This window comes from Etheostoma cragini, chromosome 6 (genome assembly GCF_013103735.1).
Source record: "Etheostoma cragini isolate CJK2018 chromosome 6, CSU_Ecrag_1.0, whole genome shotgun sequence".
Taxonomy (NCBI): Eukaryota; Metazoa; Chordata; class Actinopteri; order Perciformes; family Percidae; genus Etheostoma; species Etheostoma cragini.
In genome coordinates this window covers 1,149,103-1,168,161 of record NC_048412.1, presented here as the reverse complement: position 1 = coordinate 1,168,161, position 19,059 = coordinate 1,149,103, and the positions used below count along the sequence as shown (strand labels likewise).

The following is a 19,059-nucleotide window of genomic DNA, read 5'->3' as shown; positions in this document are numbered from 1 at the left end:
TTTGTGCCATTACACTCGCTGCCATGGGGGGGCCTCATCTTTGGATTCCAGCTTTAATGTCTTCAGTAGTAACAATGGGCTTGGGAACCATAGACCAGGTAGTCAAAAAGGACTTGTGAGACAGACTAACACAAAAACACTAAACTCCTCCGCCTTATCCTTTAATAACAGTCAAACATAGTTCACACAATGGCAGCCCAATCCTTTGGCCCCCAGAGTCTGTGACCCACAAGCCCAACAACACTATTATCTTGCTGTTTTAGTTTTGAGTCGCAGTTACCATAAAACGTTTTCCCTCTGCAGCCATTTCCCACACATCCCAGAAGCCATGCCGTTCTCTTTCCCCACTCATGTATTCCCAGCCAGCCTGCAAATTCCAAACCAGCAACCTTGAGATGATTAAGCCTGTTTACCAATTTTCTCTAGGGGCCTCACTTACAGGCGCTGCTTGCACATTGTGTCAAATGAGAAGTGAGAATCTGTGTTTTCATGTGAATGGCCTACAGTCTTATGTAAGAAGCCCTGGCAGTTTACCCTTAAAACAGTCAGGTTTCTGATGTAGAAAACACCTGCATTTAAAACACTATCCAAAAAATAAAAGAAGCAAAAAAAGGAAAAACAATCTAGGTATTTGTTTTCTTCAAATAGTGCCTCCCTGAAGGCCAGCACTGCCAAGTTAGTAACTAGAAAACCAGACAGGCTCCGTCTTCGCCCACCTTCCAAGAGCTTATTAGTATTTTGTCATAGTATCCTCATGGTGCTGTGGGATATTGAATGCTGCCCAATTATAAGGTGCTCATTTAGACGTGTTTGTTCCTTTACCTGGGCAAACTGTGTATGGAATCATAATGTTTCCAAACACAACTTTTTAAGTTGGCATGGAAGACCACAGTTGTTCTGTTAAATGCTGTAAAACTAATTCTTAAACATCTCTAATTTACAGATAGAATTCAGATTGTTGATGGGGTCAGCCCTGCTGTATGACTTTGAGTGATTAGGTCAAAGCCTAGGTGCCAAACGTTAATCCATCTAATTCTTTATAACCGACTATCCTTAGAGGGTGGCGGGGTGCTGGAGCCATTTACACCCCTGTCTTTGGACTCTCAGAAGTTGGAGGACCCGGGAAAACACACACACTCACATGGTGGGTTGAAACTCCACACAATAATTTAGATGTGATGTGACAGTGCTAATCGACTGCGAAACATTAAAGCTGTATATATTCAACATTTGCACAATGATCTATTTCATTTGAGTTGTTTGACTGAACTGATTGTTTTTCTTGGCGCTTTCAAAACTGACACATCGTTTATATAGTGAACTTGTTAGCAAACAGTTAATTATTTACACGTCCAGCAGTTACAGAGCAACAAGAGCATTTATGTGGAGTTGCGTGTGTGTCCATGTGATGAATGTGGGTTGGATATTCACTCTATATAAGCTCCGGTTTGGTCTCCACCCACTCCTGAGAGAAGTATCCGTCTCTTTAGCTGCTAAAAGCCCCACTCTGTTCACCAGCTAGTCTCTGACTGTTGCTGTTTGCTGCAGAGCAGGTAGTGTCCAGTGGCATTTTACAGCTTTTTCTCTGAAAACACTGAGATTGATCAGCACAGTCCATCAAGAAGATTATGCACGACTTCTATCAACATATTGACTGTGCCACAAGGGGAATACCCACCATGGATCACTGCTAAACAGCATTCAAAAACGGCGACAGTGCAAAATATCCCTCTGTGTAGGATCAATACAGCTGTTCAATTGACATGAAACGTATAAAAGACACAAATGAAAAAGCGGTGTTCTTACTTCGATGTGTAGCAGGGCCTCCTCTCTTTGGCGAAGCGCCTCCACGTCCTCCTCACTGATCTCTGACAGGAAAGCCTGAGCCCCTCCCTTGGAGCCTACCGCTTCTCCAAACAGCAGACCCTCCTCCATCTGCTCAGTGAATGGGGTCTGAGGACTCTTGTAAGAGCACACACAAAAACATCTTATATTACATACAGTGGTTACAATGGTAGTAGATACCGCGGCAACAGTCACGTACTTTCTGCCAGCGAGCGGCTCTGTGATGGAATGTAACAAAGTACATTTACTCGAGTACTGTACAAACTTTGCTTGAGTTTTTCTATCCTGTGCTGCTTCATACTTTAACTTCACTGGAGGGGCCATTTGTGGTCTGCGTGTAGTGCTTGCAAATTGCTTTTGTGAAACAAGTCCCTACATTCTACTACCACCTCCAGAAGCATGTAGGGACATCATACCTCTACGTCCACAGGGAAATACCAGGCCCAGAAACAATGGTCCCATCTCTAATCAATGTTCTTCTAAAAGTTCTATTTCTTGTACCACAGTAGTGACAGAAAAAATTCCATATTTTCAATGGTTTGTAAATGCAGAGCTTTTGTCTAACACAATGGAAAGATCAAACCAAACTGACATTTCTATTCAATGTGCATTTGCTTTAAGCAGTTACTGCTATTTGAACATTGGATGTTGGCTTAGTGCAGATAAATGTAGGGTTTGCTGAGACTGAGGCGGTTAATCTATGAGGATCGGTACACTCCGCACATTGCAATCTTAGTTACATGTGCAAACAAAGCAGAGGAAAGGGAAGAAACCTATAGTCAGAGAAAGGCCTGGTTGCCTTTTTGCATTAGTGATGTGTTCCACCTTTGTGTAGCTGACTGCACAGCTAATTCCAAGTAGAGGAGACAATGTGGGTCAGAGCACAGGGACCACCCTGGCTGTGTCACGCACTCTGTCTACTGGCCACGATCTGACTCACCTCACCTCAACAAACCCTGCAACACTGTGCTCACTCCTCCACAAATATACCCATCACAATAGCTTTGGAATATATTAGTACATCACACAGATGGGAAAGACACTCAAAGCAATCATTGTGACCCCTTATTGCAGAAGTTCACATGCTGAGAAAACGTTCACACAGTTTCTCGGAATTAATGGTGTTGGTTCCAAACGACTCTGGTGACATGACTCTGAAGATGTGGGTGGAAAGCAGTCATTAAAATTTGCATTAATCTGCTAAATGTTTGTCTTAATGTATATTTATGGGATTTTGTAGGTCAGGACGCGTCCCACCAGTTGCTATCCATGAACTAAAAAAAAAAAGCCATCCACTTCTACAGCAGAAAATACAGACTCTGCTCCTGCAGCCACTTCTCATATGTGATGCAGCAGCATGTAGTTCTGTTCTTCCACAATGTTCTCACTGATTAGTGAACTTGCTGCTATGTGTTGAGGGTAGTCAGCTTTATATAATATACCACCCAGCCTGCCGCCCCCAAAACCCATTACCTCCAACGCTTGACTTATAAAAGACCTTGATAATATGCCCTACAATCGACTCACCTCTGTACAAAAGATGGATTTTAGAGGCTCTTTGTGGGTAAAGGTCTACAGAATTGTTACTGTCCAACCAGTTGAAGAAGTAAATGAGTTTCCATTCAGTACAGCAGAAACGGGATGTTCAAGATGGGTCCTCCAATCAAAAGAGGTTAAACCTCCACCCCTCTAAAGTACTGTCAAATCAGACAGTGGTACTGCTCTGTAGCTGAACTAAACGCAGAACTCTCTTTGTACTGATACAGGTGATCATACTTGGTATATATACAACTACTAATAACCCAAAAGAAAATGTCTAATGTCTTGCCCTATGCATTGAAGGCCTTTTTTATCTCTTTTGTAACCTTGTGTGCCTGGACACAATTTATTTTGACTTTTTTGGTCATAATTCTTCTTCTTCTTTGTGAACACAAAAGAAAAAAAGGACAGTTTGGCAAATACACTTTTTCATACCAAGAGTTAGATGAGAAAATGTTGACCACTCTAAATATGAAGCTACCCCTGTGTGTGTCTTGTATTGTTATGTCTGTATATTATTGTTAAGTTCTAAGTTTTAATGTATGTATTGTTGAGTTTGTGTGTTGTACTATATTTAATGTATTTGTTGTTGAGTTTGATGTATTTTAAAGGCCCATTCAGGGAAAGACAGTGCAACTTATGCTGTGGTGTGTGGCGTAGGTTTATGCTACACACATGTACTTGTCCATATACAAATAAAATAACCACAAACCTTAGTGGTCCCCTAATGCTGTGTCTAAAGACTCTTTTGTATAGACCTTAGTGGTCCCCTAATACTGTATCTGAAGTCTCTTTATATAGACCTTAGTGGTCCCTAATACTGTATCTGAAGTCTCTTTATATAGACCTTAGTGGTCCCTAATACTGTGTCTGTGTTGCAGTGCGTTGAGCTTTTATGACCACCATACAAGCCTGCACATTAGCAGAAACAACTGTGCAGAAACTAATGCAAACACATAGATCAGTAGTTTATAATCTCTGATTTGGATAAAAAAAAGTTTGTCCTTGCTCACACTACTCCCTCACCCACACATATCATTCAGCGGACCAAGTTATCAGGGGTCAGATACATGCTTATACCAAATGTTCCGCCTTCTGCAATTTTGTATGTGTTGAAAATCACTGCAGCCATTGTTTCCAGTCGCTTTCAATGTGACAACTCTGAGAACTGGTGGCTAATTTAAGAGTAATTTCCATCAATCAGTTTTAATGTCAGCTTTTGAAAGCCGTCATTACAGTGGCCAAGAGAGCTCAACGCAATGCAACTTCTTTAGAGAATTAGCACATTAAAAAAGATCTTAAAAAACATCAAAGTTGGTAATTTTGTCGAGTTATTTTCACTTATTTACTCTCTACTGCACCTCGACACATACTAAACATAATGGTAGAACAGAAACATGTTCACTCATTTTACTTCAACCATTGGATATGCACTCTCTCATTCCTACACTCACACTACACATTCCAAAGTAATATTCATATTTGCATATTTCTATTACTGAGAACCACTGAAAATGCAGTGTTATTGCAAAGCACATAATGTATCTAAAGTAGGTTAGAAAGTGAAACTGAAATGAAATCCTTACATGTGATTAGTTTACACACTGTCATGGTCCATTCTTCTTTACAGACCTACAGTTTTCTACAGTAGACCTCAGTGGTCCCCTAATACTGTATCTGAAGTCTTTTATAGAGACCTTAGTGGTCCCTAATACTGTATCTGAAGTCTCTTTTATATAGACCTTAGTGGTCCCTAATACTGTATCTGAAGTCTCTTTTATATAGACCTTAGTGGTCCCTAATACTGTATCTGAAGTCTTTTATAGAGACCTTAGTGGTCCCTAATACTGTATCTGAAGTCTTTTATATAGACCTTAGTGGTCCCTAATATTGTATCTGAAGTCTCTTTATATAGACCTTAGTGGTCCCTAATACTGTATCTGAAGTCTCTTTATATAGACCTTAGTGGTCCCTAATACTGTATCTGAAGTCTCTTTATATAGACCTCAGTGGTCCCCTAATACTGTATCTGAAGTCTTTTATATAGACCTTAGTGGTCCCTAATACTGTATCTGAAGTCTCTTTATATAGACCTTAGTGGTCCCTAATACTTTATCTGAAGTCTCTTTTATATAGACCTTAGTGGTGCCCTAATACTGTATCTGAAGGAACTAATATTCAATTTTATATTTTTATTATTTTCAAAAATGTTGTTCTTTTGTTAGGAGGGGACAACCCTCAGATGGGGTGGGTCCTGACCCCACCCGACCCCCTGCGATTTCCACCTATGTAGCGTAAGAGCTGGATGTGTTGAAGTCCCTCTCATGAAACTGTAACAGAGTGGAAGAGACTTTGAAGGAGACCCTGTGAGGGTGTGATTGAGCAAAAAGAATGGCATCTCATTACACTGCTCTTTTTTGAATGACGGTGAAACAAAGCGGTAGTTATCAACCTCCATAGCAACTCACCTTACTCTTGTCGGTCTGTGCTGGAGGGAGCAAGGCCCTTGAGCGCTCTGCAATTTTCTGAAAAAGGTGGAAATAAAGAGAGAGGGTGAAAGACATTTTTTTCCTGTATATATACCACTTTCTGTCAATGGAGCATCTCTATATATAGTTAATGTGTTACTGTTGTTACAAGGAATTACATTTACAAATGAGTGCATTTATAAAAGCAAATGAAGATATTCTGTATGTGGAGGATACCTTCTGCAGATCCCCATAGCGCTGCACAGACTCTGAGAGTTCAGTCTTTAGTCTGGTCAGGTGCAGACGGTCTTGCTGTGCAACAACACAAGACCAGCCTTAGTTAGCTCAAAGGTTGTTCAATCCACTGTTTGGTCTTTAAAAACTGACAGTGAAATTAGGGAAGAAATGAGCATGAAATACCCGTGAAGAGCCACTGATGATATCAGAAAGCTGTTTGATGAGTTGGCTTGTGCTGGTGATGACTTTGTTGGTTTGCTGTTGAATGGAGTGTCTGGGGAAAAAAGATCGGAACAAAGACAGAGAGAGAGAGAGGTAGAGAGCATTTGCTGAATTATTTCAGAATAAATGAGATTTGCCATTATCCTAATACTTGTACTATTAATTGGCTCTTGGGCTCTACAGCACCTTGTTACACAGACACATGTTAGATAAGAGCCAGGGCTCCTGGGCTCTACAGCACCTTGTTACACAGACACATGTTAGATAAGCGCCAGGGGTCCTGGGCTCTACAGCACCTTGTTACACTGACACATGTTAGATAAGAGCCAGGGCTCCTGGGCTCTACAGCACCTTGTTACACAGACACATGTTAGATAAGAGCCAGGGCTCCTGGGCTCTACAGCACCTTGTTACACAGACACATGTTAGATAAGAGCCAGGGCTCCTGGGCTCTACAGCACCTTGTTTTGTTGCCAGCAGTTGACTAGCCTATATTTCTCCGGCCGTTAAGAGCAGCTTTACGGCTATACATATTTCTAATTTTCAATATCTTAAATACATGTAGTTAGAGTTGGGCAATATATTGATATGGTGATATAAGGTTGGATATCATCTTAGATTTTGGATTTTGTAATTTCGTAATATGGCATTGGTGTTGTCTTTTTCTGGTTTTAAAGGCTGCATGACAGTAAAGTGATGTCATTTTCTGAACTCACCAGCTTGTTGTAGCTTTTCTATCATTTACCTTTACCTACTTGGTCATTATATCTTCATTATTGGTTATTATTTATCAAAAATATCATTGTGTAAATATTTTGTGAAAGCACCAATAGTCAACACCCCGATATTGTGGTATCGATATTGGGGTATTTGATCAAAAATATTGTGCTATACGACTTTCTCCAAATCGCCCAGCCCTATGTGCAGTACACCTGAGTGGACATGTGAAAAACTCCTTGAGAAAACAAAATTGTTAACACAACATAAAAAAAACATAGTAAAAAAAAATCCTGGCTGAGGTTTTCATAATTTGCTATGCTTGAAATAGTTACATCACTGGAAAAGCTGCCTTTCCACAAAGCAAATTGCAATCTTCATGAAAAAAACAACAACTCTTGAAGTAACCGATGCAGGACTTGCTGAGCGCTGTCAGGGATGTACAGTATGGTTGAGATGACTTTTGACCAGCTAAGTGACTGAGATCCAACAGCAACGCAGAAAAATCCTTTCTGCAACTTCACATTTTCACAGGGAAGCTTCCACAGGGGGGAAAGGTTAAAGGTGCAGCCATATTCATGTCTCTCCAGCACATCCGCTGGAAGTCCGAGTTAAGTCAGGTAATAGATATCTATACTGTCCAGGTCATCCTGGGCGTAACCCCTCCTTGTCAGCAGCCTCGCTTCCCCAAGAGGCCAACTCCCATCATCTGGACTTGACACTACATCGGGCTGCCCCACAGAGACAAACAGCTACACAAACCCCCCTCTGCAGCTACACACCCTACTCAAATATTGATCGACCTGTAGCTGATGGCAGGACGAGCAGACGTACGAGTGCATTGCAGCTAGGAGAGTGTAACTGTAACTCTTTGTCAAATTATCACAATGGGAAAATACCTGAAAACATCTCCCATCACATCTTTGCAGAGCAGGGTTAAAGAGAGTTGAGGAGTCAGGGAGGTAGACACGGTGGAAGTTAATTGTCCTGCGAGAAATAAAATGTTACTGTAAGAAAATAATTAAATTGGACTGCAGCCAGTGTATCTCCCTGGCCAGAGTCATAAAAGAAAGAAACAGTGTTTTCTACATGACAAGGTTTTACACTAATCTAATCAGGATCTGAGGCTTTACATGGCCAGAATGCTGTCGTGTAACTTTGCAGTAAGGAGAGTCAATCTGTGTTTGCATGAGATCCATAGATCATTTGGTATGATAATATAAATTGCATATTTTAAAGAATCGAGTATTGTATAGCAGTTCAGTATATGAAAGATAACACCAAAAAAAGTTCTCTTTTACTTACATGGCTAACTTGTCCAAGGCTATACTTTACTACGTATATTATTATTATATGATTAGGAATGATTTCTGCCTATGACTCAGCCAGAATATGGGTTGACGTGCGCATACACACACACACACACACACAAACACTCCACAGTAAGATTAACAGTTGCTAAACCTAAGAGCTCAGATGTGTCATCATTTTGCTGTTGAGCTAAAGTATGACTCATCATATGTCTCCATAGCATATTTAGAAATTACATTTAGCTTATGCGCCACCATGTCACCCACCAAAATTACAGAGCAGAGTAAAGACTGTAAGACTAAGAATGGTAACTAAAAGTCTGTTTGAATGTGCATATCAAATGCCCAATGGGAACGAGGAGAGTTTCATTTTAGGAACATGTTGTACGGTCTGAAAACAACTTACAGGGGCATTAAAAATTATAATAATGGTTAAAATATTTGGAACAGAGGCTGAGATATCATAACTAGCATAGATCCAAAAACACTGGATCATAAAAGGTCCCACAATGCAACAATTTTACATTTTATCATCCTTCCTGTTAAATGCCCACATCTTTCAAAGTCCATACCAGGGGTGGTTCTAGAAGTTTTCTATGGGCCACATTTATAAAACCGTATATATAATCCACACTGTTTGAGGAAATGCATGCACCAAATTATATTCTTTTTCCTTGCTTTTACCTGCCAATGTGGATACTCTTTTAATAAATGCCAGATCATGCACATACAGTAGATCAGCTTCCTTGACCATATAAGGCCAATGCAAAGCCTTAGCCTGTCAACGCATAGAAATAGTCTTACTGATTAAGTTTTTGGAAGTAGGGAAGCGGGGGGTGCGGCCCCTTTCGCCAGCACCAAACATTCGTTTTTTATGAGGAATTGGTGCTTAAAGTTGTCTGACTTTAATTTCTGTATTCTATATTTCCATACGACAGTAAGAAGCTATGCTTCCAAAGACTTTAGTTACCTAAATGTGTTTTTTTAGAGAAAAATGAAATGTGTTTTGGTCATCATTATCTCCTGGCTAGTTGACTTGGTTCCAGGCTTAGAACTCTTTATAAATGCATTTTCTGACACGTCAATCCGATCCGATACCATCCGATAGTTCCATCGGATGGGGGAAATCACTTCAGGAACCAGGAACCTCTCACTGAATTTTAATGGCTTAATGTTGGAGCTAGACAAGTGTTGGTGCAGGTATACCAAACTGTGTCGCCAGTAGGTTTTGATACATTATGTACAGAAGTATGACAGACTGACCAAATCAGATCAAACGAACCATGCACTAGAAGATTTTGAAAAGACTAAAGTCTGATTCACACCTAAGGACAATCATCTCCTATCTAACGTTAAAGACCCTTCTAAATTTAACTACTAGCTATCTAGGCCTACTGCTAGCGTTACTAAATATTTATTTAAGTTACATTTTGCAGACTTTCTGTTCTGCCATACATGCCTCCAGTACCCTGAGGTCTGTGTTTTTCTGCAGGTTAAACTCCCGTTGGATGACTCGTTTCGGAAGGGTTGAAAATCTGCCACTTTCGCTCTTAAGCATTTAGCTCAGCACGGCGCCGTAGCAACCATTAACAACCCCGGCTCCAGCCGTTTGCTGGTTCCTGTTCTTCACTACCAAGACTTGCACCAAACGATGGAGAAAATTGGACCGCTCCCCAACTCTAGAAGGACTCATGATTTTATCTTGATATTGGAAATTGATGTGCGACAGTGTAGTTGTCAGCTGAGGCCCATTTCTGCTCACTGACAATACCTTTAAGTGACTCGATCAACAGCAACATTCTATAACAGATGGACAATTATATTAATTTGACAAGTAGAAGCAGAGGCAAGTAAAGGGAATCCTTTAAAACTTGCAGTCTAAAAATACAATCAGAGATGTGCTTGAGTTCTGATGAGCTCTGATGGATTATCTGTGACTCAGTGGAAGCCTGGTCCACCACCGCTATTACCAAACAATCAGCGCTCGCCCACTACAGAGGACCCCCGAGAAGACCTCAGCATTGTAGCTGCACAGTGATACATCTGCTAGTCACACTCTTCCCACACAACAAGCTCGAGAGCCAGGCGGCCAGAAACAGCATGCAAAAGATTGGAATTGCTCACACTGTGAATTTCAATCAGTCACCTCTGTTGTGTGTTTCTCCTGCCTGCTTGTTGTTTGCTACTCCTTTGAGGTCTGCCTGGCCCTAGTGGAGGATAACCGAGGCGTCTGGGAGCAGCTGGCTGCAGGGGGAGGTGTGAAGGAGGGAGGGGGGTGCTGTTCCGACTGCAAACATAGTTTGAGGGCTTACAGGATAGAGCGGCGCTTATACTGGGCTCTGATAAGGATTAAACCACCAAACTGCAGTTGCTGCTGACCTGTCGCTAGCTCAGATGACAAAGCAGAACATTTGTAAAACTCAGCACCAACTAAAGTCCAAAATGCATCTGTGCACTATGATGTCACCCTGTTCACACTGACCACATGGGGAAGAGAGTATATTAACTACTCCGGTCCTCCATCACCGCAGTATTGATTTGGGACGTATTGACAGCCCAACACATCACTGTACTGACCATTTTTGTGTTCGGTCAGGTGTCTACAACCCTAGGCATGTCTACCACCATTGGTAGGTGGTAGCTCAACCATTGGCACACTAGCAAGTGTGCAAGATACTTTTTTTGGAAATGTCCCAATCCGCATTGGCAGGAGAGCTGCCTGCTATTTATGATAGTTTGTTTGACCTTTTCCCATCTGTTCCGTAAAGAGCCACCTTACTAGGCTCTGACTGGCTAGTACGCATTGCCTTCTTGACACAATGCAGGGCAAAGGAAAAAGATAACCATGTCTGGCAAGCGTGGTCAATCATGGCAGACTTAATTCTGCTAATATGGCACACTGATTAACAAGGACATTTGAAAATGGTACTCTATTTGAAAAAGGTTGCCATCCCCGGGTTAGGTAAGTACTGGCAGTTTGATAAAGGGTTGACATTAGTTTCATCTCTGTGCGTTCAATGGACCGGACTGGGATGTGTTAGCTTGTAGTAAAGTCTTTAAGTGTGAGGAGGGGGTTACGGCTGGGTTATGCTATAAAATAACTCGTTTTTACGACATCATGTTCAACCTCCTCGGAGGGCAAAAGTGCTGATGGCTTCTGCTGTTCTGAATGGTCACACAGGAATGTGGCGTGATGTCATATGGAGGCTGAGATGTGGTAGTCGTAGAAAAATCTGCTCTTGAAAGGATTTAACATTGTTACATGGGATTGTACACACAAAAAGATCCAGAAATAGTTACCTCCCGCTCAAATAATTACTGTTGTAGTGGTATAACCCTTAATTTAACACACTAACGCTTCTATATATGGACCTGATGGCTTATTCTGAAGTGGGAGACCCACAACCCTTCACTCATGACTTTCCAATAACTCATTTATAAATAAATGTCAAGTCATTACAATTCTTTCATTTTTAATGAATTCATTATACAGACTACTGTATGTTTGAGCATATAATAATGGTACTCCTGAGTAGTTGTGTCCTTTTCAGTGACGATACAGATTTGTACTTTCTGAGCTTGTAACTACATCTCAAGTCAGCAGATGGAGCTTTATTAGTTGTAAGTTATTATTTTCTAGTTAGAAGAGCCAGCAGTGCTATGACAGGACAGTCCACAGTTTACGGTGATTTAAATCCTTAGCAGGAGGAATCTACTGCTACTGTTGTGAATTGTATTTGCTTTACAGGCTTGGTGATGCCACATTGATAACAAAAGCAATGATTTGTATTTCTAACAGCTGCAAACATGTATTATATTGCTAGATCCCAAAATGGCGACTATTAAGTTTAATGGAGTTACTCGCCTGGAGCATACTGCAAAAATGGTTTTAAGCTTCAAAGTGTATTTCCGTCATATGTGCCCCACTGAATGTGCAACGTAGGGTTTCTCCTGCTGAGCCATAGACATTACTGTCAACAGTTTTCCTGACATCTCTTTCTTACAATGGTGGCCTCTGGGGGAAATCTGTTTTGGGCTGCAGGGGACTTTGGTTTGCATTATTGCCAGAGGTCACTGGAGAAAAGAATTACTCAAAGCTGAACGCTCTTCCAGTTGGCAATGCTGGATATATATCACAACATTTGAAATAAAGCAAAGACTCTCCTTAATTGTTATTTCATGTATATTTTTCTTCTACATTCAAGGACCAACGGGTCCAGAGTGTGGCAACATGATGCAGATGAGGGAGCTACCTATTTACTACCAAAAGCAGCACTTTCCAGACTTTTATTTGAGCATCAACATTCTGTGAATCCTAAAGCACTTGCAAGTTTTGATCAAAAACAGATGAAAAAAATAGTATTGTCCACAGGATATCAATTGCGTTTGCTAAACAAAAATATACCATATGTTTTGCTGTTATCTGACACTATACATGTCTGTGATGATGCAAAACGTGGATTTGTAAGAATCTGAAATCTTATTTTAGTCTCACTCAGTAGGATGGAAACGTTAGAATGAATGGTTTCTTGCAAAGGTCTCACACAATGCACCTCACACAAACATGGGGAATAAAACACAAGAATACGATGATCCACTGGCTCAAGTTATTCCTCTGATAGTCAGGTGATGGCCATGACACAAAAACTCATGCAAGGGATAGATTCAAAGCTGATATAAACATAGACAATGAGATGCTGTTTAAAGCTCCTAGTCCTAAGTAATTGGACCTTTGAGCTTAGATTATCTTCATAAAATATTGTCCCCACGAATCAACAATGAACATCCATACACAAGTTCAAACAGCTTTGCAAATGTTCCTCGAAATGCACTCAACATCCGTGTTAGGCCTCAAGGATACATTAAATGTATTCAGGTGAGAAACAAGGAGAATGTAACCATTTACTAGAAAACTTCTCAGGAGACCTTCAACAGCACTTTCCCTCCAATGTGCCTGGCATGCTGCATCACCTGACCCCACAACACATTCTCACTCCCATCAAGTCAAATGGCGACAATTGGTTAGGTTTGTCATTGATGCAAAATGTCTCCTTTAGCATCATATTTTGACGCTCTGAGTTGGGACTCTTGGCGTCCCTGTTTGAAGTGCTCAGGACTCGCGTCTAGCCCATTGGCATCATGTTTGGATGTGCTTGGTCTGGACTACGGGCGTCACTTTTTGACGCTCTGAGTCGGGTCGAAGTTGAAAAGGGATGTTTAGGTGGATTAAAAATCTATGTTTCAGCGACACGCAAGATTTTTGCGTTCGTATCTGACGCTGAGAGACACTGCCAAAGCTTCTGTATTTGACGAGTTGGGAGTGAGAACGGGTTGTATCCCACACACTTAAAATTTATATTTACATCTACAGGGATGTATTTTAAGTGCTTATTTCAATACTTTCAATGAGAGCAATAGGGAATTATTGTTCAATTCCCAGACCAAATGGACTGTACAATTATAACCATATGAACACAAAGCTGCAGTTATGAAATCCATCTGACATTTAAATCTCTCATTTCCAGCAGAATACACCTACTTTTGGTTCACACGTACACATGGCTGCATGAAAGTAGAGCTTTAACGTGGGTTTGAGAGGCAGAGTGATGTCTGCTTGTTGTGTAAGAGTGGAGGAGGACGAGGTGGAGAGGTGCATCTGAGTCTGAAAAGATTGCTGTGACATTTATACCTGTTTCCTGCATGTGCCCAGTCATTTTTGTGAGGTATGTTGATGTCTCTGCTTTTTAGGAAAGCACTACACAGTTGTCATATGTTTACACAGTGCAGTGATTACCAGTTCTTTGAGGTCATGATCTTTCTTTTTATACTTAACTAGGTAGTGTTGGTGCCTAAACATATCCAAGCTAACATTTCTCAACGTTAAAGAAGTGTTTAAATTCACAATATTAATGTTCAAATGGCGACAAACGTTTTCTTGTTTAGATATGAGGTTGTATTTCCACCACCACTAAGGGAGCTACTTTATGACACGCTTGTGCGTCACATTACAGGGTAGGGAATAAACGGATGATATTGTCCATTTTTGTCTGCTTTTCTGGTGTTGGGTCGCGGAGGACAGCAGCTCCAGCAGGGGACCCTAAACTTCATTTTCCCGAGCCACATCAACCAGCTCTGACTGAGAAATGCCAAGGTGTTTCCAGACCAGGTTGGAGATATAATCCCTCCACCTAGTCCTGGGTCTTCTTTGAGGCCTCTTCCCAGCTGAACGTCCTTCTACCTAGTCCTGGGTCTTCTCCGAGACCTCCTCCGAGCTGGACTCGCCTGGGTCACCTCCCTAGGGAGGCATCCTTACCAGACGCCCAAACCATCTCATCTGGCTCCTTTCAACTCGAAGGAGCAGCAGCTCTACTCCGAGCTCCTCACGGACGACTGAGCTTCTCACCCTATCTCTAAGGGAGACGCCAGCCCCCCTTTTAAGAAGACCCGCTTGTCCCTTAGATCTCGTTCTTTAGGTCGTAGCCAAGCCTTCATGACCATAGGTGAAGGTAGGAACGAACACTGATCGGTAGATCAAGAGCTTTGCCTTCTGCTCTCATTTTGTCAAAATGGTGCGATACACTGAATGTAATACCCGCTGCTCCAATTCTCCGACCAATCTGTTGCTCCACGGCCCCCTCACTTGCAAAAAAGACGCCAAGGTATTTGAACTACTTAACTTGGGGTAAGGACTCTTTCCATACCTGGAGTAGGCACTCCATTGGGTTCCTGCTGGGAACCATGGCCTCAGATTTGGAGGTGCTGATCCTCATCCCAGCCGTATCACTCTCGGCTTTGAACCGATCCACTGAGTGCTGAAGGTCACAGGCTGATGATGCTATCAGAACCACATCATCTATAAAGAGCAGCGATGAGCTCCACCCCGACTACGCCTCAATATCCTGTCCATTTGTGACAAATTACTGCCCTGGCAGAAGCGAACCCTGACAGAACCCTTACGTTGGTCATACAAAGATTGGATGGCCCTAAAAAGGGACCACCTCACCCCATACTTCTGCAGCACCTCCCACAGTATCTCCCGGGGGGCCCAGTCATGCACTTTCTCCAGATCCACAAAACACATGTAGACCAGTTGGGCAAACTCTCAGGCTCCCTCCAGGATCCTTGCGAGAGTGAAGATCTGGGCTCTTATTCCACAACAAGGACGGGACCGCATTGTTCCTCTTCAACCTGAGAATCGACAATCGGCCGAACCCCCCTTTCCAGCACCTTGGAGTAGACTTTACCAGGGAGGCTGAGTAGTGTGATAATCGTGTAATTGACACACACCCACTGGTCCCCCTCTTTGAAGAGAGGAACCACCACCCCGGTCTGCCGCTCCTTAGGCACCGTCCCACCAGACGGCAACGTTGAGAGGTGTGCCAGGCCGACACCGTAGTATGGTGAAAAGAGGTTCTGCAACAATGTGCCGCGCAACAAAAAGATGGTGTTTTTTGAAAATTAAACCATGTAACGTTATTCTAGTACAACCTCAAAATACAATTAAGAACTTTTTTCTAATAATGCCACAGCATTTATCTTTTACTCGCTCTTGGTTAACTTTCCTTCCTGCTGTCGAGTCTGTTTGGTATCATGATGTGCTGTAGCATGCTGTGTCTGCATAGAGGCGGTGAGTTAGTTGAGGGCGCTCTCCTCCAAACCCCGCCCTGTGTCCTCTGCACACCAGTGAATGCCTAATGCGCTAACAAAGACAATGAAACTCAAGGGGTGCCGGCCATTAATCTACTTAGACGTTTTGCCGTGTGCATTTCCACGATTACAGGGGCGGGTCAAATTCTATTAACCGTGAGATTCGAGGGTTTTCAGCCAGGAGACGGCCAGGACGATTGCGGCTTACTATTGTAACCACTGACAACAAATTAGACCATTTCATGTCACAAACTTCAAGAGTCTTGCTTCCTTTAGAAGAACACGTGTGTGTGTGTGTGTGTGTGTGTGTGTGTGTTTGTGTTTGTGTGTGTGTCACTCACAGACTCTGTCGTAGCTCCGCTGTATCTCTAGATGTTCCCAGTGATTGAAGATTCTTCTCTAGTGTGACAACTGGAGGAAGAACACAATACAAACATTGATTGTGTATGAGACTCACTCACGCATACACACACACACACACACACAAACAATAAAAGATGTGGTTTAGAACTCTTTTACCAAATCTATATAATCCGGACTTAAACCTAGTAGTACTAAAACATTCTATAATATAAAATAGTTCTATACGTTATGAGAGCAACTATTATGGAATAGTCCAGACCCTAATCTACCTGAGCTCTCACCTACTTTCATCCCTAAAGCCAGATCTGAATCTTAGCACGACTTTGAAAAGAGGAAGACCAAGGCCAATATGTCCCTGGAGCGCAAGGAAAAATACACACACACAAACACACACGCGTGCACACACATACACACACCGAGACAGTTTAAGAGATTTAGAGGTGATCTTTTTACCGTTGGCGTTGATCTGGAAGATGTTGGAGGAGGTCTCCTGAAACACATCTTGCAGTTCTGAGGGGCTGACCTGCGTGGCTTTGGAGAAAACATGATATCAGCAAACACTTCTCAGCCCAGTAGAGCATGACACTGAGAGCGGATCACACAGCAACAAACTGGGAGAAACTCAGCACTTTCTTTTATCGAAACTGTGGATTGACACCGTTCCAACATATGTTAAGCCTGCATTAATTAGGGCGGTGCAATTCATTAAATGAATATTGGTTTGTTTAAAGAATCTATGTTTGCTAAAGACAAAGACCAATGGGCCAATGAGATATGGTTTAAGCCAAAATTGCGTATTTTTATGATGATAAAACCTGAATATGGCACAGAAAATGATGTTGTATACATAAAGGCAAAGATCTCCATGTGCTCAGTTAATATCTGGTGTGTAACCTTTGACTGTTGAAACAGGACGATATGATGAAGTGGAGGAGGAAAAACGGATCTGTCCCATGTGTTGTTTGAATGATAAAAAATTGAAAATGAGTTCCATCTAGTTTTCTCCTGTCCTTTTTATTGTAAACGGCGTGACTCTTTGTTTAGCAAGATAAAAGCAGATATTGATTTGGTAAAATATGGATGATGCTCAAAGATTGAGATGGCTGTTCACATGTGAAACGTATAAATTAGCCGGTTATGTTGAGAAAGCCTGGGAGAAGAGGAAAAGAGCTCTTTACCAAGGATTTGTTCATTGTAACCAAACCAAACAGGTTAGGTGTAAAGTAAGCACATTGATATAGTGGTCACACATCTGGATGCTTTATTTATACAAGACAGGAGACATATTACTGTGTAAAAAAATAATAATTCTACAAGAAGCCATTTGGTGGGGAAATTGATTCGGTGTGCTGATGTTTTCTTCACAAAATTCAACTCAATTGTTTTCTATTCATGCAAACTCTGGCAAGTGAGGATTTGGAAGTGGCAGCATGTAATTAAGCAAAACTGCTGCCTTTATGTCCTCTGTGCAGGAAGAACCTGGGCATGAGTGGCACCATTTTATGTGACATCTCAGTCATGGTGACTAGTGCTGCTCACGCAATATGCCCAACTTTACATCAGACTGAGCTGACGAGGGGACTTTTATCAAATACATGTAAAGACCTGACATCTACATTAGTGTTAGTGGGGAAAAATGTAGATTTACAGTAATTGTATTGAAATACTTTGCATTGTTATTATAATTAATACATGTAGAAATTGAATGGACATCAAAGGCTGCCAGAGCCTCTAATGCTGAATTTAACTGCTGTGATTATGGGGAAAATGGCATGGCACTAAGCCACCGGCTGGCAGCAGGAGAGCTGAGTCTCCTGTACAAGTCCTGTGGGCAGTGCCGTTTTCCTTTTTCAAACGCACATGTCATTGAAAGTGACAGGGAGTGTTAATGGCCTGGAACCATTACGGCGCGGCCTGAAATCAACATCACAACCTGTACAAGCTGCACGCACAAGCCATCTCGCCCACCCTTTTGTCAAAAAACTGCACCCGGAAATTATTGCAATTACCACAGGTTTTTTGTCTGTTGTGGCCAACAGTACAGGGGTATAGATAAAATGTAGAGGTTGAAAAAGCTCAAAAGTCTGTACTTGGTGGATTAAATATTGGCATGAAAAGAGAGACAGTGAAGAAAAAGACAACGCAGAGCCGGACAATAAAACATATTTACGGCGCGGGCTGGAGAAAGAACTGCGAGATCACCAATGTACATCACAAGTCATTACCTCTATTCACCGAGTTATACTGACTAATCGTCCAGGTGATAACATGATGGCATGCAGTCAGTCGAGCAGCATTACAACATCGTGATACATTTGGAAATGGGTAATTTTTCAACTGGAAGACCTATCGTGTTTTTTATGTTATCTCAGATCAAACACATCTCTAACATACACTTTGTCTACCTGTCATGGCGTGATGGATGGATATCCAGTGCAACAGCGAAGGTGGCCTGGTACATTACTGGACCAAAGTATATTTTTGTATACATGTTTAGTGCTAGGATCCTATACTCCAACTCAGCAGGAGTATAGGATCAAGGTAGAAACTTCAGGCTAGTAAATGCTAGGTTTTTGGTTCACTCCCTATATTTTGGTCAAAATCGCTCACCTAAAGTGAACCAATCTCTAGAGAACTTGGAAGCGAACCGAGACCCCTGTTTTTTAACAGACCATTTGGTCTGTTAAAAAGTACCATTTGGTCCATGTCAG

General features: G+C 41.8%; 1 protein-coding gene across 2 annotated transcripts in view; it reads right to left on the bottom strand.

Moving 5' to 3' along the window:
* Positions 1–19,059, bottom strand: part of tsnare1 (T-SNARE Domain Containing 1) — a 125,288-nt gene that overhangs the window by 66,742 nt on the left and 39,487 nt on the right. For both annotated transcript variants that reach the window (XM_034874751.1, XM_034874750.1), the window contains exons 3-8: positions 16,802–16,879; positions 16,327–16,396; positions 6,273–6,363; positions 6,090–6,164; positions 5,853–5,909; positions 1,807–1,962 (exon numbers count right to left, since the gene is read on the bottom strand). In XM_034874751.1, coding sequence (XP_034730642.1) covers positions 1,807–1,962; positions 5,853–5,909; positions 6,090–6,164; positions 6,273–6,363; positions 16,327–16,396; positions 16,802–16,879 — 527 coding nt within the window. The remainder of the gene's footprint in view (positions 1–1,806; positions 1,963–5,852; positions 5,910–6,089; positions 6,165–6,272; positions 6,364–16,326; positions 16,397–16,801; positions 16,880–19,059) is intronic.